At 40.0% G+C, this 27,399-nt stretch overlaps 1 protein-coding gene and 1 pseudogene across 1 annotated transcript in view; both read left to right on the top strand.

Annotated features, from left to right (window-relative positions):
* The first annotated feature begins 797 nt into the window (after positions 1-797).
* Lvrn (laeverin) overlaps positions 798-27,399 on the top strand; it is a 92,625-nt gene continuing 66,023 nt past the window's right edge. The window contains exon 1 of the mRNA XM_077796884.1: positions 798-1,495. Coding sequence (XP_077653010.1) covers positions 798-1,495 — 698 coding nt within the window. The remainder of the gene's footprint in view (positions 1,496-27,399) is intronic.
* On the top strand, positions 6,657-8,436 carry LOC144255724 (transforming growth factor-beta receptor-associated protein 1 pseudogene; annotated as a pseudogene).

The following is a 27,399-nucleotide window of genomic DNA, read 5'->3' as shown; positions in this document are numbered from 1 at the left end:
GAAGAATGGAGGCTTCCTTGCTTCCCCTTCCCGAGGTAAAGCAGCCCTCCCTTCCTCTTCTCCCTTGAACTGCAGACTACGTGCTCACATAGTTTTTTGTAGACCTCTCCTGCAGCCCAGCTTCCTAAATTCCAGAAAGACTCCAGGACCCCAAACCTTGTTTCCAAGTTCTCATTCTCTGTTCCAGCCTCATGCATCCTGTCTTAATTCAGGAGGCGAATTTGGGGGCCATAGTTTTGGCTTCAGATATTATGAAAGCGCAGTTGCCTCTCTCAGGGTCATTTCAAAGCGTTTCCCCAAATGTTTGGGCACACGAGGCCCAAGCTGGTGGCCAAAAAATGTTATTGCCGGGAGCTCGTCGTGGTCAAGCTTGGTATCTGACCCTTCTGCGACAACAAACAGGGCACACCCCAGCAATTCTGAACTCCTCGAAAAGGTCCAGATTAGAGTTTGGTTCTACAGCTCCCGCCTGCACTTATCCCGAATGCTTCTTCTGCGGGGTCATTCACTTTGGACCCCCAGGGGCGCGCATCTTGGTGCGCCCGTCCGCCTCTTCCTAGCGATCTGGTGGGGCGGGTTGGGTAGGCTGGGACCTGGATCTGATTAACTGGGAGGGGGAAGCCCTGGTCCCAATCACTTTCTTCTGTCGCAGTTCTCCTAGGCTTCTAGAGGAGGAGGGTAGTACAAGAGAGAAAGGGCGGAGAGTGTGGGGGGTCCCACCAACCAATACCCTCGCTGGGGATTGTGTCTCTTCTGCTATCTCGAGTATCCTATCTCGCCAGCGCCACACTCGCGTTATGGAACCCCCCTCCAGCTCTGGCTTCTATGTGAGCCGTGCGGTGGCCTTGCTGCTGGCTGGGCTGGCTGCCGCACTCCTGATGGCGCTGGCAGTGTTAGCTTCTCTGTATGCCCACTGCGCGCGTGTCCCGCCGTCGGATCAGCGTAGCCTAGAGGTCCCAAACGCCGCGTCCTTCTCTCCCCTCGGGCAGGAGGGGCCATCGTCAACGCAGGAACCCCGCACTACTAGTGAGCCGCAGGTGACAGCCACCTCGCAAGACTGGCGACCTCCGGGCCCCTGGGACCAGCTGCGCCTGCCACCCTGGCTGGTGCCGCTTCACTATGATCTGGAACTGTGGCCCCGGCTGCAGCCCGATAAGCTCTCCGTGCCGTTGTTGCGATTCAGTGGTCGAGTGAACATCACGGTGCGCTGCGCGGTGTCCACTAAGAGACTGCTGCTACACAGCCTCTTCTTGGACTACGACCGCGCTGAAGTGAGGGGTCCCCTGTCCCCAGGCACTAGGAACGACACCGTGGGCGGCGTGCCGGTGCATGATGTGTGGTTTGCTATGGACACTCAATATGTTGTGCTGGAACTCGGTGAAGCTCTACAGCCTGGTAGCCGCTATGAACTGCACCTCAGCTTCTCTGGCCCAATATTCCAGGAAGTCAGGGAGGGGCTCTTCCTCAACACGTACACCGACCAGGGCGAGCGCAGGTAAGGGCTGCTTAGCCCAAATCCCCTGTGTCCCTCCTCTGCGTCCTGGAGCAGGCTGCAGATCCAGCTGCCCATAGTGTCCAGGTGTTCACTTCCTGCCCTTCTTATAGGCATTTGCCTCTTGGACTTTTTCTTCCAGAGCCAGAGAACCAACTCCTCCTTTCTTTCATTTCCTCCTGAAACTGCTAGAAGTTAAAGTTTCCAGACCTAAGTTCCTCCTCTGATTAGTTTTCTTCCCTATCCTGCCCATCCAATTTGAGGTCTCTGCCACCCCAAAGGTTCATCGTTTTCTTCAGAAAGCCCCTTTCCCTCCAGCCCAGAATTTCTTCAGCCTCCTACTCCCGAAAAAATCCCTTGCTATTCAAAGATTGGTGCTCTGACCAACAGCCGCTGTAATACCTGGAAGTTTGTTGGAAATGCAGATTCTTAGGCTCTACTCCTAACCAAGGGGCTCAGAATCTTGGGATTTTAATGAAAAATTTAACGAGATTCTTGGGTGTTTGCGGGTGTTAAAGTTGGAGTAGCGTCGGGTTAAAGCACCCTTCTCTTTCTGAGGTTCTTCCCTACCCAGAGCGCTCTAGGTGCTCACTTCCCTGCTCTGCCTCTTTTTTGGGTCACTTTTAAAGAGCTGCTCTTGCAACAAATATACCCACATCAGGAGTGTTTGTTTCCATGTCCTTTGGTTTTCTGCTAAGGCTTGCTCTCCACAACTCTGGGATTCATCCCCTTCCACTACTGTCTGGGGCACTCATCCCTGGCAAGTAGCATCTTCCCCTACCCTTTCTATATTTTGTCAAGCTCTGCAGAACGTCAGAGATGGGTACTTCTGAGATTCCTCTTCTGGGAAAAACTAAATAAATAAAAGCTATGACAAGACACGTCCTCTCTGAGTTTCAAGCCCACACAAAGAACTTGTGTTCCTTTTCCACTCCTTTGAGAGTGGAAAAGGAATACTCCCAAATGGGGTATTTCCAGCCCTGTTTAAAAAAAAAAAAATCATCCCTTCCTTACTCTGCCATCAGAGTGGCATATATAGAACAAAGGAAACAGTTTCTCTATTTTTTTTTAACCTGCCATCTTATCCTTCATTCATTCAGTGGAGGAGCATTTGTGGTTTATAGGACTGCATGTACTTTACCCATTGTTATTAGAGAAAATGTTCTCAGAGGTTCTGGGAAGGGGGGGACAGTGAACCTATTAAATCACCTTCTAAACAATCTCTTGCACTTTCTTTCCCAAAGTTTCAAAGGTTTTAAGTAAGTTTAATGATCTGCCTTAGTGGATATGTAATCTGTAAGTTTTGTTTTTAAGGAGAGTATGCTTGTTTTTATTTTTTCAAAAATGCATTAATACTTGAAAAATAGTCTCAAAATTTTCTCATTAGGATGATGTCTTATCCAACTCATACACATGTAGACCTTTTGAAATAACTGTATTTCAGGGTGCAAGATCTTTCAGAGAAAAAAAATGGAAATTCTGCATAGATATCTGACAATGTTTTGTTTTGCCACCCAGTAAATCTTAATTTGTTCATCCATATCCCCTCCCTCCCTCCCTTTCTCCCTCCTTCTCTCCCTCCCTACCTCCCTCCCTCCCTTCCTTCCTTCTTTCCTTCCCTCTGTCTTAGTGGGTGTATGACTCAGACAAAGTAGCAAACATGGTAAAGGAATACATTTCTCTCTTGTGCCAATCAACTCTAACAACAAGTAGAAACCGTGCTTTCAGAACAATAAAATTGAGGTAGAGGGGCTGGGGTTGTGGCTTAGTGGTAGAGTGTTCTTCTAACACATCTAACATGTGCAAGGCCCTGGGTTTGATCCTCAACACCACATTTAAATAAATAGATAAGATGTATTGTGTCCAACTACAACTAAAAAATAAAATAAATATAAAAAATTGAGGTAGAGTTTCAAACTTGTGGTGTTTTGGAAGAGATATAGCCAAGAAGTTTTCCCTTTGGTCTTTGCATTTGAAATCACCATCATTTGAAATCATTTGAAAAGACAGCTGTTGTTAAGCATGAAGCCAAGGTCATGAAGAACCTGGTATGACAAATTTGGGGATCCCAACAGATCTGTATTTGAAACTGAGCTGTGTGAATTAAGCCAGTTCTTAGCCTCTGTGAGTCAGTTTTCTCATTCATTCATTTCATGGAATAGATATAATAACTGTCAACTTTTAGAATATGGTAAGAATTAAGTGAGAAAGGAGGTACACAGCTTGGGCAGTGGTACCAGCTATTATAGGTCAGGTCATCATTGTTGGCAGCAAACAGCCCCCTCATTATCTAAACATTAAAACTGTCAAGTTCCTAGATTTGAGTCTGAAAGGTCCCAGACAGGAACAAACCAGGGGCCAGGGAACTGAGGAGTTATTATCACATTCATATAGAGTTTTTTTTAAAATTAGTTGTTCAAGACAATACAATGATCTTGACATATCGTACATTTGAATCCAATAGGGTATGAATTCTCATTTTTCCACGTGTACAGATTGCAGGATCACATTGGTTATACAGCCACGTTTATACATACAGCAATCCTAGTGTCAGTTATATTCTGCTGCCCTCCCTATCCCCCCTCCCCTCCTCTCCCATCACCTCTCTCTACCCATTCTACTGTGACACTTATCTCTCTCTTTTTTTTCTTTCCTCCCCCCTCACACCATCGTATATGTATTTTGTGAAACCATGAGGGTCTCTTTCTATCTTCAGTGTAATTCCCCTTCTCCCTCCCATCCCCTCTCACCTCTTTTCCTTGTTTCATGGTAATCTTCTTCTCATGCTCTTCCTCCCTACTCTGTTTTGAGTCACCTCCCTTATATCAGAGAAGACATTCAGCATTTGTTTATTAGGGATTGGCTAACTTCACTTAGCATAATCTGCTCTAGTGCCATCCATTTCCCTGCAAATGCCATGATTTTGTTATTTTTTAGTGCTGAGTAATATTCCATTGTGTATAAATGCCACATTTTTTAATCCATTCATCTGTTGAAGGGCACCTAGGTTGGTTCCACAGTCTAGTTATTGAGAATTGTGCTGCTATGAACATTGATGTAGCTGTGTCCATGTAGTATGCTCTTTTTAGGTCTTTTGGGTATAGTCTGAGAAGGGGAATAGCTGGGTCAAATGGTGGTTCCATTCCCGGCTTTCCAAAGAATCTCCATACTGCCCTCCAAATTGGCTGCACCAATTTGCAGTCCCACCAGCAATGTACAAGTGTATCTTTTTTCCCACATCCTTGCCAGCACTTATTATTGTTTGACTTCATAATGGCTGCCATTCTTACTGGAGTGAGATGGTATCTTAGAGAGGTTTTAATTTGCATTTCTCTGATTGCTAGAAATGGTGAGCATTTTTTTTTGTGTACTTGTTGATTGATATCACTCTTACGAATTATAAAGGAGTAGAGATAACACCATGCATCTTATATGATTATAATGGAATGAAACTGGAAATCAACGTTAAAAGAAGGAGGGAAAAATCCTACTTTACTTGGAGAATGAACAATATGTTACTGAATGATCAATGGGTTACAGAAGACATCAAGGAGGAAATTAAAAAATTCATAGAAATAAATGAAAACACAGACACAACATATGGGAATCTATGGGACACAATGAAAGCAGTTCTAAGAGGAAAATTAATTGCTTGGAGTTCATTCCTCAAAAAAAGGAAAAACCAACAAATAAATGATCTCACATTTCATCTCAAAGCTCTTGAAAAAGAAGAGCAAAACAACAGCAAATGTAGTAGAAGGCAAGAAATAATTAAAATCAGAGCTGAAATCAATGAAATTGAAATAAAAGAAACAATTGAAAAAATTGACAAAACTAAAAGTGGTTCTTTGAAAAAATAAATAAGATCAACAGACCCTTAGCCATGCTAACAAAGAGAAGAAGAGAGGGAACTCAAATTACTAGCATACAGGATGAAAAAAGCAATATCACAACAGACACTACAGAAATACAGATGATAATTAGAAATTATTTTGAAACCTTATACACCAATAAAATAGAAGATCGTGAAGGCATTGATAAATTTCTTAAGTCGTATGATCTGCCCAGATTGAGTCAAGAGGATATACACAGCTTAAACAGACCAATATCAATTGAAATAGAAGAAGCCATCAAAAGACTACCAACCAAGAAAAGCCCAGGACCAGATGGGTACATAGCAGAGTTTTACAAAACCTTTAAAGAAGAACTAATACCAATACTTTTCAAGCTATTTCACAAAATAGAAAAAGCGGGAGTACTTCCAAATTCATTCTATGAGGCCAACATCACCCTGATTCCTAAACCAGATAAAGACAATTCAAAGAAAGAAAACTACAGACCAATATCTCTAATGAACATAGATGCAAAAATCCTCAATAAAATTCTGGCAAATTGGATACAAAAACATATTAAAAAGATCGTGCACCATGATCAAGTAGGATTCATCCCTGGGATGCAAGGCTGGTTCAATATAAGGAAATCAATAAATGTAATCCACCACATCAATAGACTTAAAGATAAAAAACATATGATCATCTCGATAGACGCAGAAAAAGCATTCGACAAAGTACAGCATCCCTTTATGTTCAAAACATTAGAAAAACTAGGGATAACAGGAACTTACCTCAACATTGTAAAAGCTATTTATGCTAAGCCTCAGGCTAGCATCATTCTAAATGGAGAAAAATTGAAGGCATTCCCTCTAAAATCTGGAACAAAACAGGGATGCCCTCTCTCACCACTCCTATTCAACATAGTTCTCGAAACACTGGCCAGAGCAATAAGACAGACAAAAGAAATTAAAGGCATAAAAATAGGAAAAGAAGAACTGAAATTAGCACTATTTGTGGATGACATGATCCTATACCTAACGGACCCAAAAGGTTCTACCAAAAAACTTCTAGAACTAGTAAATGAATTCAGCAAAGTGGTGGGATATAAAATCAACACTCATAAGTCTAAGGCATTCCTGTATATCAGCGACAAATCCTCTTAAAGGGAAATCAGGACAACCACCCCATTCACAATATCCTCAAAAAAAAAAAAAAAAAACTTGGGAATCAACCTAACAAAAGAGGTGAAAGAGGCCGGGCCACGTGACGGGAAGCGGCGGCGGCGGCGGCGGCGGGGCCGAGCAGCCCTGGAGCCGCGGGCCGGAGCGGGCGGCGGGCCCCAGGCCGGGGGCGGCGCGGACGGCGGGCGCGGGCCTCGCCCAACCAGGAGACATGATGAACATCAAGGCCTTCACCTTGGTCTCTGCGGTGGAGCGGGAGCTGCTGATGGGTGACAAAGAGCGCATCAACATAGAATGCGTGGAGTGCTGTGGCCGGAACCTCTACGTGGGCACCAACGACTGCCTCATCTATCACTTCCTGCTGGAGGAGAAGGCTTTGCCCGCAGGGACAGCCGCCTTCACTGCCACCAAGCAGCTGCACAGACACCTGGGCTTCAAGAAGCCCGTGAGCGAGCTGCGGGCGGCCTCGGCCCTCAACAGGCTGCTGGTGCTGTGTGACAACTCCATCACCCTGGTCAACATGCTGAACCTGGAGCCCGTGCCCTCGGGGGCCCGCATCAAAGGGGCCACTGCGTTCGCTTTGAACGAGAACCCCGTGAGCGGGGACCCGTTCTGCGTGGAGGTGTGCATCATCTCCGTCAAGCGCAGGACCATCCAGGTGTTCCTGGTGTACGAGGACCGCGTGCAGATCGTCAAGGAGGTGTCCACCCCCGAGCAGCCGCTGGCCGTGGCTGTGGACGGCCACTTCTTGTGCCTGGCGCTGACCACGCAGTACATCATCCTGAACTACAGCACTGGCCTCTCCCAGGACCTGTTTCCCTACTGCAGCGAGGAGAAGCGGCCCATCGTGAAGAGGATAGGCAGGCAGGAGTTCCTGCTGGCTGGCCCCGGCGGCCTGGGCATGTTTGCCACCGTCGCAGGGATATCCCAGCGTGCTCCTGTGCACTGGGCGGAGAATGTCATTGGGGCAGCTGTTTGCTTCCCATATGTCATAGCGCTCGATGACGAGTTCATCACAGTCCACAGCATGTTGGATCAACAGCAGAAACAGACCCTGCCCTTTAAGGAAGGCCACATCCTACAGGACTTTGAAGGAAGAGTGATTGTTGCCACAAGTAAAGGAGTTTACATCTTGGTTCCATTACCTCTGGAAAAACAAATACAGGATCTACTAGCGAACCGAAGAGTGGAGGAGGCTTTGGTTTTAGCAAAAGGAGCCCGGAGGAACATTCCGAAAGAAAAATTTCAGGTCATGTACCGAAGGATTCTGCAGCAGGCGGGCTTCATCCAGTTTGCACAACTTCAGTTCCTGGAAGCTAAAGAGCTGTTCAGAAGCGGCCAGCTTGACGTCCGGGAGCTGATCTCTCTCTACCCCTTCCTGTTGCCTACCTCCTCTTCATTCACTCGGTCCCACCCTCCTCTTCACGAGTACGCAGACCTGAACCAGCTGACCCAGGGGGACCAGGAGAAGATGGCCAAGTGCAAACGCTTCCTCATGAGCTACCTGAACGAAGTCCGCAGCACAGAGGTCGCTAATGGCTACAAAGAGGACATTGACACAGCTTTGCTCAAGCTGTATGCAGAGGCTGACCACGACAGCCTGCTGGACCTCCTGGTCACTGAGAACTTCTGTCTTCTGACGGACAGTGCTGCCTGGCTAGAGAAGCACAAAAAGTATTTTGCACTTGGACTGCTCTATCATTACAATAACCAAGATGCCGCCGCACTGCAGTTGTGGGTGAACATCGTGAACGGGGACATCGAGGACTCCACGCGCGCAGACCTGTATGAGTACATTGTTGATTTTCTCACCTACTGCTTAGACCAGGAGCTGGTGTGGACCTACGCCGACTGGGTCTTGCAGAGAAGTGAGGAGGTTGGCGTCAAAACCCAGACGAATCGCCTTCAGCGTTTCTCGAACGGCTCCTAGAGGCATACCGTCTATATACTCCTATAGATCCTGAGGACCCGACAAATCTGAAGGCGATTAACCTGGCTTTTGTAGCTCAGTCAGCCCCAGACATCCGTAAAAAGATTCAAAAGATAGATGGCTTTGCAGGGAAGAATAGGTCAGAATTATTGGAGATAGCCCAAAAGGTGTTCGAAAACAGAGAGAGCCAGGATGATCTACTGATAAGGAAAGTAAATCGGGCCACAGTAGCTGCACTAAGGTCTCCCGAAGTTTTTAATTCCAGACAGATGCAGGCGGCACATGGCAGGGGCAAAAGAAGGACTCCCCTCCAAATAGATCAGTGTGCTTATTGCCGGGAACATGGACACTGGAAAAATCAGTGCCCCCAACGAAATCGAAAAGACTTTCCCCCGCTGCAGACCAGAGCCCCTCAGCCACAACCGGCTCTAACTTTAGAAGAATAGGGGGACCATGGCTCTTTCAAACTAGGCTCCCGAGAGCCAATGGTAACCTTCACAATTGGGAGCCAACCTGTAAATTTCTTGGTGGATACAGGAGCTTCATATTCGGTGTTACAGAAGCCCCTAGGACCCCTCTCTAATGAAACTATGGAAGTACAAGGGGCAACAGGAGAAATTAAAAATTATAGATGGACCACAGATCGGACTGTTGATGTAGGACAAGGAACAGTGACTCACTCTTTCATTGTTATCCCTGAATGCCCTTTCCCATTGCTGGGGCGGGTCCTTCTAAGCAAACTTCAGGCAACTATATCATTTTCAGGGGAGATGCCTACACTACAATTGGGGAGTCCTACAAGAGTCTTAACTATAACATGCCCATTAAGTGAGGAATATCTGCTTTCTCAAAATCCTATCCAAGCTTCAGAGGGAAAGTGGAAAAAACTATTAATCCAAGAAATTCCTGCAGTTTGGGCTGAAGATAATCCTCCGGGGTTAGCTAAACATGTGCCACAAGTCGTAGTCCAACTAACCTCTGGGGCTATGCCCATTCGGGTTAGACAATATTCCATTAGCTCTGAAGCCAGAGAAGGTGTCAAAATTCACATCAGACGTCTCCTAAAAGAGGGAATACTAATTAGATGCCAGTCAACCTGGAACACCCCTTTGCTGCCGGTCCAAAAGCCTGGGACTCATGATTACAGACCAGTACAGGACTTAAGAGAAGTAAACAAACGGGTGGAAACTGTACACCCAACCGTCCCAAACCCTTATACCTTGCTCAGTATGTTGCCACCAGAACATACAGTCTACACTGTATTAGATCTGAAAGATGCATTTTTCTCCATTCCTTTGTCAAAACTGAGTCAGCCCATCTTTGCATTTGAATGGACTGACCTGGAACAGGGGATATCAGGACAACTAACCTGGACTCGACTACCTCAAGGATTTAAGAACTCCCCCACCATCTTTGATGAAGCACTCAACAAAGATCTGAGCCTCTTCCGCAGTGAGTACCCCGAGATAACCTTGCTCCAATATGTGGATGATCTTTTACTAGCAGCAAGGGATGAAAGGGACTGTTTAAGGGCCACCCAGGGTTTACTGAGAACCTTGGCTCAACTGGGGTACCGAGTCTCCAAAAAGAAAGCACAAATCTGTTCTCCTCGAGTTACTTATCTAGGATATGAACTGAGGGAAGGGAAAAGGCTGCTATCCCAAGCCCGCATAGAGGCCATAATGAAGATCCCAATCCCAACTACTAAAAGGCAAGTTAGGGAGTTCCTGGGGGCAGTTGGGTACTGCCGTCTTTGGATACCTGGATTTGCTGAGATTGCCAAGCCTTTATATACTGCAACTGCAGGGGGCAACTCACCCTTAGTTTGGACTGAAGAAAATGACTTAGCTTTTAAAAATCTAAAAAAGGCCCTGGCACAGGCTCCAGCCCTAACCCTCCCTGATATCTCTAAGCCCTTCCATCTGTATGTTCATGAGAGAAAGGGCATTGCAAAAGGGGTTCTTACCCAAAATCTAGGGCCATGGAAAAGGCCTATTGCCTACATTTCAAAAAGGCTGGATCCAGTAGTGTCAGGATGGCCCCCTTGTTTACGAGCCATAGCGGCTACTGCACTTCTGGTGAAGGAAACAGACAAGCTTACCCTAGGGCAGACTCTAACTGTGACTGCCCCTCATGCAGTGGAAGCTCTATTGAGGGATGCCACAAATCATTGGATGTCAAATGCGCGCCTCACTCAATATCAAGCTCTACTCCTAGATAAAGACAGATTAACCTTCAGTAAATCCCTGGCCATCAATCCAGCAACTCTGCTGCCGGACAGCAATCCAGAGGAGCCAAGTCATGACTGTTCAGAGATGCTGGATGTCATCCAAGGTACTCGACTAGACCTGACTGACATTCCTCTCACCATCAGAGACGCAGACCTTTACACCGATGGCAGCAGCTATGTCCGGGATGGAATAAGGTATGCAGGGGCAGCTGTAGTCACAGGTCAAAAAGAAGTTATTTGGGCCCAGGCTCTGCCCAGGGGCTCATCAGCCCAGAAAGCAGAAATCATTGCTGTGACACAGGCATTGAGATGGGCAAAAGGAAAACGGGTGAATATCTACACAGACAGCCGTTATGCCTTTGCTACGGCACATGTGCATGGACAAATATATAAACAAAGGGGACTTCTAACCTCAGATGGCAAGACCATCAAAAATAAACAAGAAATTCTTGAACTACTGGAGGCAATTTGGTTACCAGACAAATTGGCTATTATCCACTGGCCTGGACACCGCAAAGACGATAGTCCTCAGACCCAGGGTAACAACCTGGCAGATCAAACAGCCAGGGAAATAGCCCTTGGAGAGCCAAAATACCAAGCTGTCCTAGAACTCTCCAATTATCCAAAATTTCCAGTTAAATTTTGGGAAGAGGCCCCGTCATATACTACAGAAGAAATAAACTCATACTCCTCAATGGGGGCCCAGCAAAACTGTCATGGCTGGTGGACCCTCCCAGATAAAAAAATCTGCATACCTAAGCTACTAGGGAGAAAATGGTTAACTAATCTTCATCAAGCCATGCATTTATCCCCCAAGAAGATGTCAGAATTGATCTCACCCTATGTCTGGCTACCAGGACATCGAGAGATGCTTCAAGATATCTCAAATCGATGCATGACATGTGCACAGGTAAACGCTAAAAGGAACCAACTTCCACAAGGAAACAGAAGTCAAGGTACTGTACCTGGTGAATTTTGGGAACTAGACTTCACTGAAATTAAACCTGGACTATATGGATATAAATACTTGTTAGTCTTTGTTGATACTGTCTCAGGCTGGGTAGAGGCTTTTCCAACCCGGACGGAAACAGCACAAATAGTAGTTAAAAAGCTAATAACTGAGATTGTTCCTAGATTTGGCCTCCCTCTAATTTTGGGGTCTGACAATGGCCCGGCCTTCACAGCCAAATTATCTCGATTGATTTCAAAGGCCCTTAATATAAACTGGAAATTACGCTGTATGTATCATCCTCAAAGCTCAGGGAAAGTAGAAAGGATGAATAGAACATTGAAGGAAACACTGACTAAATTAATTCTTGAGACTGGTGGTAACTGGGTTGATCTCCTGCCTTTTGCCCTGCTGAGGGCCCGTTGTACTCCTTATTGGGAAAAATTTACCCCTTATGAAATAATTTATGGGCGGCCACCGCCTGTGGTTCCCAGAATACATCTAGATCTGCTGGGAGACATTCCAGTCTCAGAGGCACTTAAAGGGTTACAACTAATCATGGATAAGATCTTTCCTCAGGTCCAGGCTGCTCAACCCATTGGACACAGATCGCCTGATCATTCATTCCAGCCTGGAGACGCTGTGCTGATAAGACGGTTAAAAACCAACAGTCTTGAACCCAGGTGGAAAGGCCCTTACATCGTGATTCTCCGCACTCCCACTGCCGTCAAAGTTGCTGGCATTCCTGCATGGATTCACCATTCACAGCTTAAGAAGGCACCTGCAGAACCCACTGGAGGAAAATCAAGCAACCAAAGGTGGAAAGTGACTAAACGTGGACCCTTTAAAATTAAAATTTCTAAGGGTTAATGTTTTGTCATTAACTTCTCATTTTTTCCTTGTCATTGTAAACATTATGCTAATGATTTTCCACTTGTTGTAGTATATATGTATTCTTGGGTTTTAGCTATGCCAGTTTCAACGAGCCTTGCACCCCTTCTATAACCCAGGTAGGACCTGCCATTGCAGGATCCCCACTAATATTAAATTGCACTTACTCCTGTCAGGATCCAATAATTGGCCCTATCAGATGGTATAAAGATAACCAAGAAGTTTTTAGTCAGGTGTTCAGGGAGGGACCATGGAGAAACCTCACAGATCAGTCCCAAAGAGGTAATATAAACTTTGGAATCTATAAATACTCAGCTCACCCACGAGATTCAGGGCAATATTCCTGTGTTAAGCTTAAAAAGGGAGCCCTGGTGGATACTGTCTATTCAAGTGCCACTTTAAATGTGGATGTTTCTGTGAGCCCCCTAGAGTCTGTAAATAACCAGAACTTCTGGCTACAATTGGCTGTTGATACTATGAACAAAAGTTCCTTCTGCATACAAGAAGGAAGCTCAGTCCATCAATTGTTAGCTAATAATCTTATGGGCCTGTCTATAAAATATGATGACTATGTTAAGGTGACTGGGGATAGAGTTACACAGCAAAACTGGCCTGTGTCTCATACAGAGTCAGCCTTGCTGGCTTCACTAATCGTCCAGAAACATTGTTTATGCATAGACTGCACCCTTCCTCGATCCCCACCAAATTGTTCTATTGAACAATATATCTCCCTACCCAATGGCAAACGACTTCCTACAGGATGGGTTTTTCTCTGTAATAAGACAACCTTCCAAGCGTTGCCTACCAATTTCTCTGGAATCTGCTCTGTTGGGAGGATTTTTCCTTTACTGCCATCCCTGGCAGCTCCCCACCGAGTTATCCGAAGTCTGCCCCCCAATTGCAATGACAATGTAATCCTCCTGGATCCACTAGACGTTGCAATTGCAGCAGCTTTCATTCTACCAGTCCCGGGACTAATGGTAGGAATTCAAAGAGAAATCACTAAATTAGCCTGTAGTTTTAGCAAAACAGCTAACCTTACAGCACAAGTTTTAGCAGAAATTAATCAAGAGATGAAAGAACTCCGAACCTCAGTACTACAAAATAGAGCAGCTACTGACTTTCTGCTACTGAAACATCATTTGGGCTGCCAACAATTCCCAGGCATGTGCTGTTTTAATATTACTGACTATTCTAATGTTATTCAACAACAGATAGATGAAATGAAAAAGGAAATAAACAAGATTCAAATGGACAACTTTTGGCCAGACCTAAAAAACTGGTTTCCATGGTTAACTTCTCTTGCAGGTCCTATAATTTGTATTCTTCTCCTATTAGTTATTGTCCCATGCATTATTAACTATGTGCTCAGGTTTATGGGGCTACAACTCAATTCTGTTATGTACCACCGACAGTATTAACATATGTTGCTGACATTACTGGTTGCTCCCTATCAAAGATTTGAAAGGGACACATCAGAAAAGGGGGGAATGATATACCTAGCCTAATTATCTCATTAGATTAGAAGCCAGCTTGTCACAAGTTATGAAGGATTCATTTCTGTTTTCTGTAAAAATATCAGGATGTCTGTATGGCCTGGCCATTAGTTGATGTTGTAAAGCTGATTGGAATGCCTGCCCATGCCCTGAACTCACCCAAGTCCGGTTTTCCCTGACCATATAACAACCCTTTCCTAAACTTTAGTGACGCCTCATAAATTCTGGCCCTCCCTGGCCAGACAACGACCCTCTCTGAGTCTCTAAGATCTCCATAAATTCTGATGCCGGGGCCAGCAAAAATGTAAACTTGTGTTATGCTCTTCAGAATGTTGTTATCTGTAACCCCCCCCCCATTTTGTGTAACTTTTTGGGCTATAAAACTGGGCCACAAAGAAGCCTCGGGGCTGTCCTTGGCTCCCACGATTTTGAGGGGCAAGGCAGCCCGGCCGGTCGAAATAATAAGCTTGCTTTAATTTGAAAAAAAAAAAAAAAAAAAAAAAAAAAGAGGTGAAAGACCTTTACAACAAAAACTACAGAACCCCAAAGAGAGAAATGGATAGGCAGAATTAATATTATTAAAATGGCCATATTACCAAAAGTACTCTATAGGTTTAATGCAATGCCAATCAAAATCCCAACGGCATTCCTCACAGAAATATAAAAAGCAATCATGAAATTCATCTGGAGAAATAAAAGACCTAGAATAGCTAAAGCAATTCTAAGCAGGAAGAGTGAAACAGATGGTATAGCGATACCAGATTTTAAACTATACTACAGAGCAATAGTAACAAAAACAACATGGTACTGGTACCAAAACAGGCAGGTAGACCAATGGTACCGAATAGAGGACATAGAGACCAATCCACAAAATTACAACTACCTTATATTAGACAAAGGTGCTAAGAGCATGCAATGGAGAAAGGATAGCATCTTCAACAAATGGTGCTGGGAGAACTGGAAATCCATATGCAACAAAATGAAATTGTATCCCTTTCTCTCACCATGCACAAAAGTTAACTCAGAATGAATCAAGGAACTAGGAATCAAACCAGAGACTCTGTATCTAATAGAAGAAAAAGTTGGCTCTAATCTCCATCTCATGGGGTTGGGCTCCAAATTCCTTAATAGGACACCTATAGCACAAGAGTTAAAATCAAGAATCAACAAATGGGACAAATTCAAACTAAAAAGTTTTTTCTCAGCAAGAGAAATAATAAGTGAGATAAATAGGGAGCCTACATCCTGGGAACAAATTTTTACCCCTCACACTTCAGATAGAGCACTAATCTCTAGAGTATACAAAGAACTCAAAAAGTTAAACAACAAAAAACCAAATAACCCAATCAATAAATGGGCCAAAGATCTAAACAGACACTTCACAGAGGAGGATATACAATCACATAGAGTTTTAATTTTGCAAGAATTTTGGACATTGGTGTAAAACACCATGAATGAACTTAACATTACCAAACTATGCTCTTTAAAATGATAAAGATGGTAACTTTTATGCTATGTGTATTTCCCCAGAATTACAATTTTAAAAGAGAAAAACATTGTAGATCAGTGAGTTTAGAATGGGAATTCATAAAACTTATGTATTTGAACAATTGCCTCAGGTAATTCTGATGCTCACAATCAGTGCCTCACATTTTTATTTTTATTTGAAGTAATTATATTTACCAAAAGTTGCAAAAATATTACAGAGAGGTCTTATGTTCTCTTTATTCAGTTTCCTTAAATGGCTATATCTTACACAATTATAGTATAATATCAAGAGTAGGAATTATAGTACATATTAAAAACAATATATATAGTTTTATGTCATTTATCACATGGGTAGATTTTTGTAACCACTACCACAATCAAGATATAGCACTGCTCCATTACCTTGGAGTTGGTCTTCATACTCACTCCCACCCGTCCCCCACCATCCTAAAACCCTGCAACCTTTAAAATCTATTCTCTATCTCTGAAATTTTTGTCATTTTTATAATGCTATATAAGTGGAACCCGACAGCAAGAGAACTCTAGAGATTGGCTTTTCCTCACTGAGTATAGAACATTCAGAATCCATCCAAGTTATATCAATAATTTGAACTTTTTAAATGGATTAGTGCTATTCCATGATATGTGTATATACCCGTTTCAGTCATTCACCTATGGAGGGATATTGTTGTTGTTACTAGTTTTTGACTATTACAAAATAGCTTCCATGAATAATTATGTTCAGGTTTTTATTTGAACATTAGTCTTTTGTTTTTTAAAATTTGTTCTAATTAGTTATACATGACAGTAAAATGCACTTTTATACATTGTACACATATGGAGCACAGCTCTCTTTCCTCTGGTTGAGGAGTCACACCAGTAGTGTAATCATACATGTACATAGGGTAATAACATCCATCTCATCCCATCATCTTTCCCATCCCCACACCCTCCCCTTCTCTTACTCCCCTCTGCACAATCCAAATTTCCTTCATTCTTCCCTACCCACTCCTCCATTATGGATTGGCATCCACTTATCAGAGAAAACATTCAGCCTTTGGTTTTTTTGAGGTTTGGCTAACTTCACTTAGCATGATATTCTCCAACTCCATCCATTTACCTGAAAATGCCATGATTTCATTATTTTTTTTAATATTTATCTTTCAATTGTAGTTGGACACAATGCCTTTATTTTATTTGTTTATGTGGTGTTGAGGATCAAACCCAGGGCCTTGTACATGCTAGGTGAGCACTCTACCCCTGAGCCACAACCCAAGCCCAATTTCATTCTTTTTTAAAAAAATTTACTTTTTAGTTGTAGTTGGACACAATATGTTTATTTATTTATTTTTATGTGGTGCTGAGGATTAAACCCAGGATCTCGCATGTGCTAGGCAAGCACAAATTCAGCCCAATTTCATTCTTTTTAAAGACTGAGTAATATTCCATTGTATATGTACCACATTTTCTTCATCCATTCATCTGTTGAAGGGTACCTAGGTTGGTTCATAGTTCAGCTATGGTGAATTATATAGCTGCTATAAACATTGATGTGGCTGCATCACTGTAGTATGCTGATTTTATGTCCTTTGTGTATAAACCAAGGATAACCGGGTCAGATGGTGGTTCTATTCCAAGTTTTCTGCACAAGTTTGCAGTCCCACCAGCAATGTATGAGTGTACCTTTTCCCCCACATTCTCACCAACACTTATTATTGCTTGTATTCTTGATAATTCCTATTTTGACTGGAGTGAGATGAAATCTTAGAGTAGTCTTAATTTGCACTTCTCTAATCACTAGAGATGATGACTATTTTTAATATGAACATAAGTTTTTATTTCTCTGAGTAAATGCTTACAAGTGTAATTCTTGGTTATGTGGTTGTGGCATATTTAGTCTTTAAGAAATTGCCAAACTATTTCCCAAAGTGGCTATGCCATTTTATATCCCCACCAGCAATGTCCAAGTGATAGTTTCTCTGCATGTTGGGCACTTTTTGATATTGTCACTATTTTTATTTTAGTTTTGCTGATAGGCATATAGTGATATCTCATTGTGGTTTTAATTTGCATTTTGATAATGGTTTGTGAGGTTACACATCTTTTCATATGCTTATTTACTGTCTGTATATTATGTTCAATAAAATGTCTCTTCTTGTCTTTTGTCCATTTTCTAATTGAATTGTTTCTTCGTTTACTGTTGAATTCTGGGAGTTCTTTATATATTCTAAATCTGAATCCTTTGTTAGATAGATATGATTTGCAGATATATTACCTCAGTCTGTAGATTGTCTTTTAATTCTCTTAATTAGTCACAGAACAAAAATGTATAATTTTTGATGAATTGAGTCTATTTCTTATAGATCATGTTTTTGGTATAATATCTTAAGAATTCTTTACAAGCCTTTCTTTCTGCAGTTTTTTCAATATTACCTTTGATAGTTTTAAAAAAAATTTGGTTTCCATTTAAATATATGGTTCATTTTGAGTTCATTTTTATATCAGAGGGGATGTTTAGGTTAAAGTATTTTTTCCCACTATGGATACCCAATTGTTTCAGCACCATTTCTTGAAAAGACTATTCTTCCCACCCCCTATTTAATTGCTTTTGTAACTTTATAAAAAATGAGTTGCCTCTATTGTGTGAGGCTTTTGCTGGATCCTGTATTCTGCTCCATTGGTCCATGTGTCTGTTCAGCTAATGCTATCTAGTCTTAACTCTTATGGCTCCATAAGGCTTAAATTTGCTTTCTTCTTCAGAATTACTTTTTAATTATTTTAGTTCTTTTGAATTTCCATAATATTTGATGATATTCTTGTCTGTGTTTACTAAAATAATGTTGTTTGGGATTTTGAAATACATTATGTTAAACCTCTATATCGATCTAGGGAGAACTGACATTTTAATATGCTGAGTTTTCCAGTTCATCAACATAGAATGTCCATTTATTTAGATCTTCAATTTATTATCATTTTAAATACTTAAGTCCTATATACATTTTGTTAGACTTAGATTCAAGTATTTAACTTTATTTAATGATTGAATATTTGATGTTCTCACTCCTTTTGATGAGAGCAGTTGTTGTAAGTAAGGAAGAAAGGCTTAGAGGAGAGAGAAAAGGACAAATAGGGAGAATAGGTGTCTTTAATTTTCACCATCCTATTTCTGACAGGAGATAACCCTCAGACAAATTTTCCTATGAGAATAGTTACTTAGGTAATGTTCCTAGGAAAAACCACCTGAAAAATGGGGAAACATGCTTGGAAGGGAAGAAGGCCAATTCAGGGTGTGAGATCAAAGAAAGTCCCATGGAGTAAACTTTTGGAGAGTATGAACCATCTCTCAAACCTGTCCCTATTAAAAGCAAGGAAGCAGTAGTATTTGTTCCCTCCACATTGGTTGTAGATTGGCCCTGAGACTTAGTTAATTCCCAGATACTCTGTTCTTTAGAAATGTATGCAAAGAAGTTCCGCAAGGAGTTTGTTCTTCCTTTTATGATTGATATGACTGTGAAGGCAATGTTCTAATGTTCTAATTCATAGAATAGAAGTAGCTTAGGCCAATAGGCCTAGATAGTATAGGTGGTCCCTGTGATCTTTTTGAGGCCAGAGGGTATCTAAACTTACTCATATGGCTGAGGATATTGACTGGAGAGTTACAGAGGGGCCACTATACTACAGATCAAAATAACTGTTACAATGAATGCTGTAGAAATGGTTGCCCAAAATATAGTTCCAAAGAGAGTTAGAGCCAGGTTCAAATGATTGGTCGTGCAAGTAAGAGCCCACACGAGGGACATATCATCACTGGGATCCACTGCATCTTGACTATTATGAAGAAATGGTTCACAAGTCACACTAGTACAGAAAATGTGGTCACATCTGTCTGGTGAATTCAAGAAGTCCTCTCTTTTCAAGAGGCCTCCTCTTTCTATCCCCTTTTCCAATATGGCATTTAAGTATATAAGGAAATAAGTTTTCATGTCCTAAAGAAAGAGTCAAGAAAGAGAGTTTAGACTATCCTTTTGAATAAGATTGATTTAAACTGATAAAGAAAATAATTGGTATGCTTGCATTTTTTTTCTGTACTATCAGTGAAAACATGGGTCCCAGAGAATGAAGAGATTAGTTATAAGACAGTTTGTTTTGCACGTCTGAGTTCTTGTAAGTAAATTTTGATGATACTCTATAATCTTCTCCAAGAAAAATAAATATCTGATCCAGAAAAATGACCAGAGTAATAACATTTTGATTCATCCAAAGCTTCTAAGCAATTATTATCAAGGACTCCATAAAACATTGCATTATGAAACTATTCTTTGTACCCACTGCTTCTGACCTTTGGAACACATTGCAGAGAATGTTCCTATATTGAAAGCCAGTTAGCTTATTGAAGATTTCTTATTCATCTGATAATAGTTGAATTGGGAAAGTAAAAAAAACCATTCTTTTCTGGTAAGTACTATATGAATCACTCAAATATTTCAGAACTATAGAATGGTTATAGGTTGACTTCCACCATATTAAAGAAATAAAGAGGCCTTTTCTGAAATTATCACCCTGAGGGTAAAACTAGATATACCACTACTGAGAATATTTGGGGACTATGTTCTGTTTCTACCCCTTGAAGATGAGCTTGTTCCTCCTGGAGACCCTTTTTCATAGTACTTATCCCAGTGATTAACTGAAACACTTGAAATTCCTTCAATAGGATGATATTGTATCATTGCTAGTTATGCAAAAAATTTTACATCCATATATTCATTTAATATGTGCAAAATTGACGTAAGGAAAGTTTGAACATAAGAGGCACAGTATCTAACACTATGAAAAATAATTTATAGCCAGCTGTAGGGGCACACACGCCTGTAAGCCTATTGGCTTGAGAGGCTCTGAGACAGGAGGATTTCAAGTTCAAAGCCAGCCTCAGCAATAGGGAGGAGGTGCTAAGCAACTCAGTGAGACTCTGTCTCTAAATAAAATACAAAATAGAGCTGGGGATGTGACTCAGTGGGTGAGCGCCCCTGAGTTCAATTCCAGTACCAAATAATAATAATAATAATAACAACAACAACAATAATAATTTATGAACAATAACAAGGGTCACCTCCCTTTGTTGTTGGCATGAGAAGGCATGTTCAATCTTGAGAGGGTTTGGAATGAGATCTTTAAATTTAACATGCAGGAAATGCCTTCCTTTTGTTTAAGAAATCTGAAGTTCAGATTTTCACTTAGAAATTTCAGTCCTTTCTGAACTTCCCACAGCATTTTTTGAGAGAAGAATAAGAACTAAGAAGGCTGTATTCTATGCCCCTCATCCTCTCTCTTTCTTCCTGGAAAGTTGTTTAATAACTAATGTTTATACTATGTTTCTTTTCCTATCCTTTTACTTTTAACCTATATGTGTCTGGATATTAAAAATGAATTTCTTATTGAAAACATAGAGTTGACTCTTGCTTTTTATACAGTCTAACAATCTGTCTTTTAATTGGTGGTAGACTGTTTATGTTTGATTTAATTATTGATTTGGCTGGGCTTAAATCTACACCTTGCTCTTAGTTTTCTATTATCCCATCTGCTTTTGCACTCACACCTGTGCTCGGTCTCTTCCTCTCTTTCTTGCTTCTTTTGGATTGAATATTTTTAAAATTCCTTTGAATTTTAACTCTTGGCTAATATGTTCTATTTGGGGAGGGGGGGATATGTGCATGGGAGGATTCCTCTAGTGTTTATAATATGCATCCCCAACTTACTATAGACTAGAGTCAAATGTTATCTACCACTTCATAAATAATATATGAATCTCAGAACCATTTCCTTCCAGATTCTATTATCCTTTGTGCTATAGTTGCTAAACATTTTACACTACATAGATTATATATCGACATATATATGTATATATACAATCCCTAAACTACCTCTTCCTTCTTTTCCTCCTCCCTCCCTTTCTTCCTTTTCTTTTTTCTTTTTTTGAGACAGGGTCTCCTTAAGGTTGCTGAGATCAGCCTTGAACCTGTGATCATCCTACTTCAGCTTCCTGAACACTGGGACACATTAGCTGAGTTGTTTGCCCTGCAATGGGCACTATTGATGACTTTTGAATAAAAATTTAACAAATGAAAAATTTTCTTTGTTTACTTTCATCTCTAGTGCTCTTCAATTCTTTGTGCACATCTAAGTTTCCATACTGTTTTGCTCTCACATGAAGATCTTTAATATTTCTTCATATTCAGGTCTAATAGTGATAAATTCTCTCAGCTTTTGTTAATCTAGGAAGTCATTTTTCCTTCATTTTTGAAAGAACTTTCTGCTCGATATAGAATTATAGGTTGTCAGATTTGTTTTTACTGTTGTTTTTAATTTCAGCAATTCAAAGATGTTATTTCATCATCTGGCTTGTATCATTTCTGCAGAGATGTCTGTGACTTTAATTTTTATTCTTTTATATATGATTTGCCTTTTTCTGTATCTGTTTTTAAGCCTTTTTTTTATCACTTGTTTCAAGAAATTGATTTGCCTCAATGTGGTTATCATTGGTTTATCCTGTTCAGGGTTCATTCAGTGTCTTATATTTGTGAATGTAGAGTGCTTATAAAACTTTCAGACATTATTTTAACATTTTCTTCTGTCTCCTATTTTTTACCTATTATCCTGGGATTCCAATTACCCATTCGTCTGCTTCATCATTACCTAGCATATTACTGAGGTCTTTTTCACTTTTTAAAATACTTTTCCTCTGTGTATTTGATTTTGGGTAGTTTCAATTGCTCTGCATTCAATTTTTTTCAATCTGCTTTTAGTCCCATCAAGTGAAATTATCATGCAAGACATTGCATTTTTTTGTCATTAAATCTCTACATTTTTATGTAATTCATTTTGTTCCTTAATACATTAGTATTTTGCTTTATATCCTTGGGCATATTGGATTTATTTGTAATTATTATTTAAATGTTTTTGTCTGCTAATTTTAGTATCTCTGTTGTTTTTTATTTCATTTATGTTGACTTCATTTTCTCCAGATAATCATGGACATTTTTTAAAAATATTTATTTCTTGGTGTAGATGTACACAACACAATGCCTTTATTTTTATGTGGTGCTGAGGATGGAACCCCTGTCCCACCCGTGCTAGGCAACCGCTCTACTGCTGAGCCACAATCCCAGCCCTCATGGACATTTTCTTACTGCTTTCTTTTTCTAATGATTTTTGAACATTTGTATTGAAGTATAATTGACATACTGTACACTGTATGTATTGAAACAATTCAACTAGAGAAGTTTTAGCATATATCTGCAAATGTGGTAGTAAAAACTATACCACAATCAACATAATGGGAATGTCTATCTCCTCCAAAGTTTCTTGTATTCTTTATAATCTCTCCTTTCTCCACTTTAGGCAACCATGCACCTGCTTCCTTTAGCTGTAGATTAATTCACACTTCCTGGTGTTTTAAATGAATGGAATCATATAGTTTTTCTCATCTGACTTCTTTTACTCAGTAGAATTACTGGTCATATGGTAATTGAATGTTTAAGTTTTTCAAAACTATGAAACTGTTTTCTAAAGCATTTATTTGACCATTTAAAATTTCCATGAACAGTGTGGGAAAATTCTAGTTACTCCACATCTTTGCCAACACTTAATATTGACAGACTATTCCATTTTAGTCATTTGATGTATCAGGCTTTTAGTGTTACATCTGAGAAAACATTTGAATATGAATTGAAGTTTTCTGAGTTTTATTACATCTAAGAAAACATCTCAACATCGTAAAGATTTCCTTCTATACCTTCTTCTGTAAGTTTTACAGTTTTAGGTTTCATAGCTATAACTATGATTCATTTAAAGTTTTTTTATATATATGATAGAAGGTATGAATTGAAGTTCTCTCTCTCTCTCTCTCTCTCTCTCTCTCTCTCTCTCTCTCTCTCTCTCTTTGGCATTTGAAAGTTGAACTGTCACATCAAACTGTTAAAAGTTTGCTCTTTCTCCATTGATTGTTTTTTTGTCTATGTAAAAAAAGGTCAGTTGTCCATATGTATATGGGTGTATTTTTCAATTCTTATTCCATTTCATTGACTTATTTGCATATATTTACTCCTGTTCTATGCTGTCTCAATTATTAGCTTTAAAAATATTCTTGAAATCAGATAATATTCATTTCCCAATTTTGTTCTTTTTAAAAGTTATTTTGGGTAATCTAGGTCCTTTGGTTTCCATATAAATTTCAGAATTATCTTATTAATTTCTAAAAAAGAAAAGAAATGAGAAGACTGCTGAAATTTCAAGTGAGATTGCATTGAATATGTATAAACATTTGGAGAGAATTAAAAAATTAAGGAGTGGGACAACTGGGTCAAAGGTGGTTCCATTCCAAGTTTTCTGAAAAATCTCCATACTGCTTTCCATCGCAGTTGCACCAGTTTGCAGTCTCACCAGCAATGTATAAGTGTGCCTTTTCCCCCACATCCTTACCAACACTTATTATTGCTTGTATTCTTGATAATTGCTATGCTGACTGGAGTGAGATGAAATCTTAGAGTAGTATTGATTTGCATTTCCCTAATTACCAGAGATTTTGAACATTTCTTCATATTTGTTGATCAATTGTATTTTTCTTCTATGAGGTGTCTGTTCAGTTCCTTAGCCCATTTATTTATTTATTTATTTATTTATTTATTTATTTATTTATTTAGTGTGTGTGTGTGTGTGTGTGTGTGTGTGTGTATGTGTTAAGGTTTTTGAGTTCTTTATATATCCTGGAGATTAGTGCTCTATCTGAGGTGCATGTGGTGAAGATTTTCTCCCATTCTGTAGGCTCTCTTTTCACATCATTGTTTCGTTTGCTGAGAAGAAGCTTTTAGTTTGACTCCATCTCATCTTGCACTTTAGGAGTCTTATTAAGGAAGTCAGTTCCTAAGTTGATGTGGTGAATATTTGGGCCTACTTTTTCTTCTATTAGGTCCACTGCACAGCAATGTTGATTAAAACAATAATTACTCATGACCCCGAACACTCTATTTGTGCTTTCTTTTAAGGAATTAACAGGAAATAAAGGAACTTCTTGTTTCTCTGCAAATAAAAAACAATTTTGAATTTCTAATTGTTTATTGCTAGTTTTTTTTTTGTGGTTCAATCTTGTATGATATAAACTTATCAAACTTCCTTGCTAGTTTTTGCAGCATTTTTTTGTGTGAAAAGAATGTAATTTTCTATTATATTTTCTACATCAGTTATCACACTATTTCCAAGTAAAGATGATTTGCTTCTTTTCTAGTTTATGTGGCTTTTGTCTTATTTTAATGGATAGTGCCTTTGGTACAATATTTAATAGAAAAAAATAAGTGAAGATATCCAAGATATCCCTTATTTTATTGCAAAAGCATTTAGTCTTGCATCATTAATTCTCTATGTGGGTTTTATTTTATTTTTTGTAGATATATTTGAATAGATTGAGGAAGTGCTTTCTGAATTTTTAATTTTCTGAGTTTTATTGGGAATGGATGTCAGATTCTGTCAATTTTTTTCTGCATATTAAGATGATCTTATGATTTTTCTTTAGTTTGTTAAGTTACCATTACATTGATTTTTTTTAAAGTTGCATTTTTGTAATAAATCCACTTGGTCTTCATACATTAGCCTTTTTATATATTATTAGATTTGTATGCTAAAATTTTGTTTAGAATTTTTGCATCTGTGATCATGAGAGATCAGGACATTTTGTTTCCTTGCAATGTCTTTGGGTTTGATAACAAAGTAACATTGACTTCAAAGAATGAATTCAGAAGTATTCCCTCTTCTTCAATTTTCAGAAAGAATTTATGTAATTTTTATTACCTTTTTCTTAAACGCCTGGATGAATTTCACCTGTGAAGCCATGTGGGCCTGTGAATTTCTTTGTGAAATGTTTCTTAACTGCAACTTAAATTTACTATAGATATAGGGCTGTTTAGACGATTTCTTCATGAGTGAGGTTTAATAGTTTGTACCTTTCAAAGGACTTATTCATTTAAACAAAGTTGTCAAAATGTTTTCTTTTATTATTTTAAATTCAGAACCATATTACTTCTTTCATTCCTGATACTGGTAATTTATATCTTCTGTCTCTGGGAGCTGGAGCCCTTGTCTGGTACTAATAGGGAACAGAAAAATGTGAGTGACGGGAAAATGAGGTTAAGGGAATAATTCTGTAAATGGGGTCTACTGCACTGACCCCAAATGCTTTTTCTTTTTCTTTTTTTTTTTTTTTTAATGTAACTTACTAGCAGTCATGCCTGGCTTAGATCAACAGAATATGTTTGTTACACTCCTCAGCAAACAATCTGTTCACTGCAAATGAAATGCAGAACCAAAATGCTGATGAAAAAGAGCACAAATTAGGGGCTGAGATTGTGGTTCAATGGTACAGCATGTGTGAGGTACTGGGTTTGACATTCAGCACCACATAAAAAGAAATAAAATAAAGGTATTGTGTCCATAAAAATCAAAACAAACCAAATCCTACAAGTTACCCTTAGTAAGATAAGGGCACTTTTGTGACCCTTACAAGGACCAGATCCCAGAATGCAGGCAGATAAGGATAATTCACCCTAACCATAAACTTGATAAGGACAAATTTCAATTAAAACTGATCATCATGGGCCAAAGTGAATTAAAGTTGGGATGGGGACTTAAAAGTCTGTTGTCCATCACATTCCACCATCATTTCTAACCCCATGACCCCTTCCTTCCCCTCCCACCCCTCTGGCCTAACTAGAGTTCATCTATTCCTCCCATGCTCCCTCTCCTTATCCCACCATGAGTCAGCCTCCTTATATCAGAGAAAACATTCAGCATTTGGGTTTTTGGGATCAGCTAACTTCACTTAACATTATCTTCTCTAATTCCATCCATTTACCTGCAAATACCATGATTTTGTTCTCTTTTATTTCTGAATACTATTCCATTGTGTATATATGCCACTTTTTTTTTATCCATTCATCTATTGAAAGGCATCTAGGTTGGCTCCACAGTTTAGCTATTGTGAATTGTGCTGCTACAAACATTGATGTGGCTATATCCCTGTAGTATGCTGCTTTTAAGTCCTTTGGGTATAGACTGAGGAGGGGGATAGCTGGGTCAAATGGTGGTTCCATTCCCATTTTTCCAAGAAATCTCCATACTGCTTTCCATATTGGCTGCATCAATTTATAGTCCCATCGGGAGTGTACGAGTGTACCTTTTTCCCCACATCCTCACCAACATTTATTGTTGTTTGTCTTCATAAGAGCTGCCATTTTGACAGGAGTAAGATGAAATCTTAGAGTATTTTGATTTGCATTTCTCTAATTGCTAGTGATGATGCATTCCACTGTCATATATAAATAAAAATTAATTAAGAAAAAAGAATTTTTAAAAAAGGAGATAAGTTGGATTACTCAAATAAACTCCTTTCTTCTTGATTCTAAAAAAAAAAAAAAGTCTGTTGTCACCTTGCTGTCAGTAAATAGTCAAGACATGAACCTGGGTAGGATTATCTGCAAAGCTCTGGGACTCCCCAGTAAAACTGAGGGCAGGAGGGGTGTGTTGTCTTTCTCTCTGAGAGGACCCATTATTTCCTTGATAGTGTCCCTATTTTTCCTTTTCCTGTCCCTTCTGTTTCTTTGAGAGACATGTCTGAAATCTTTCTAGCATGATTATAAGAATCTGGGTGAAGAGGAAAGCCTGGGAAAGCCTGCTTCAGTTCTGTGACAGGCCAGTGCCCTGTAACATTTGGTGTTAGGCCTGGTTTAACATACCTTATCTAAACTACCTCTATTATATGCCTCAGGTTCTTGGTGACTGAGGGAAAGTCTTGAGACAATTCATGGTTCTTTGGCTAGAGCACGCTCTAGTAAGGACCAAAAGGTCTCTTGATTTGAATTTAGATG

Source organism: Urocitellus parryii, chromosome 1 (genome assembly GCF_045843805.1).
Source record: "Urocitellus parryii isolate mUroPar1 chromosome 1, mUroPar1.hap1, whole genome shotgun sequence".
Taxonomy (NCBI): Eukaryota; Metazoa; Chordata; class Mammalia; order Rodentia; family Sciuridae; genus Urocitellus; species Urocitellus parryii.
The sequence above is the reverse complement of the archived record's forward strand: the minus strand, read 5'-3'. Positions and strand labels throughout refer to the sequence as shown.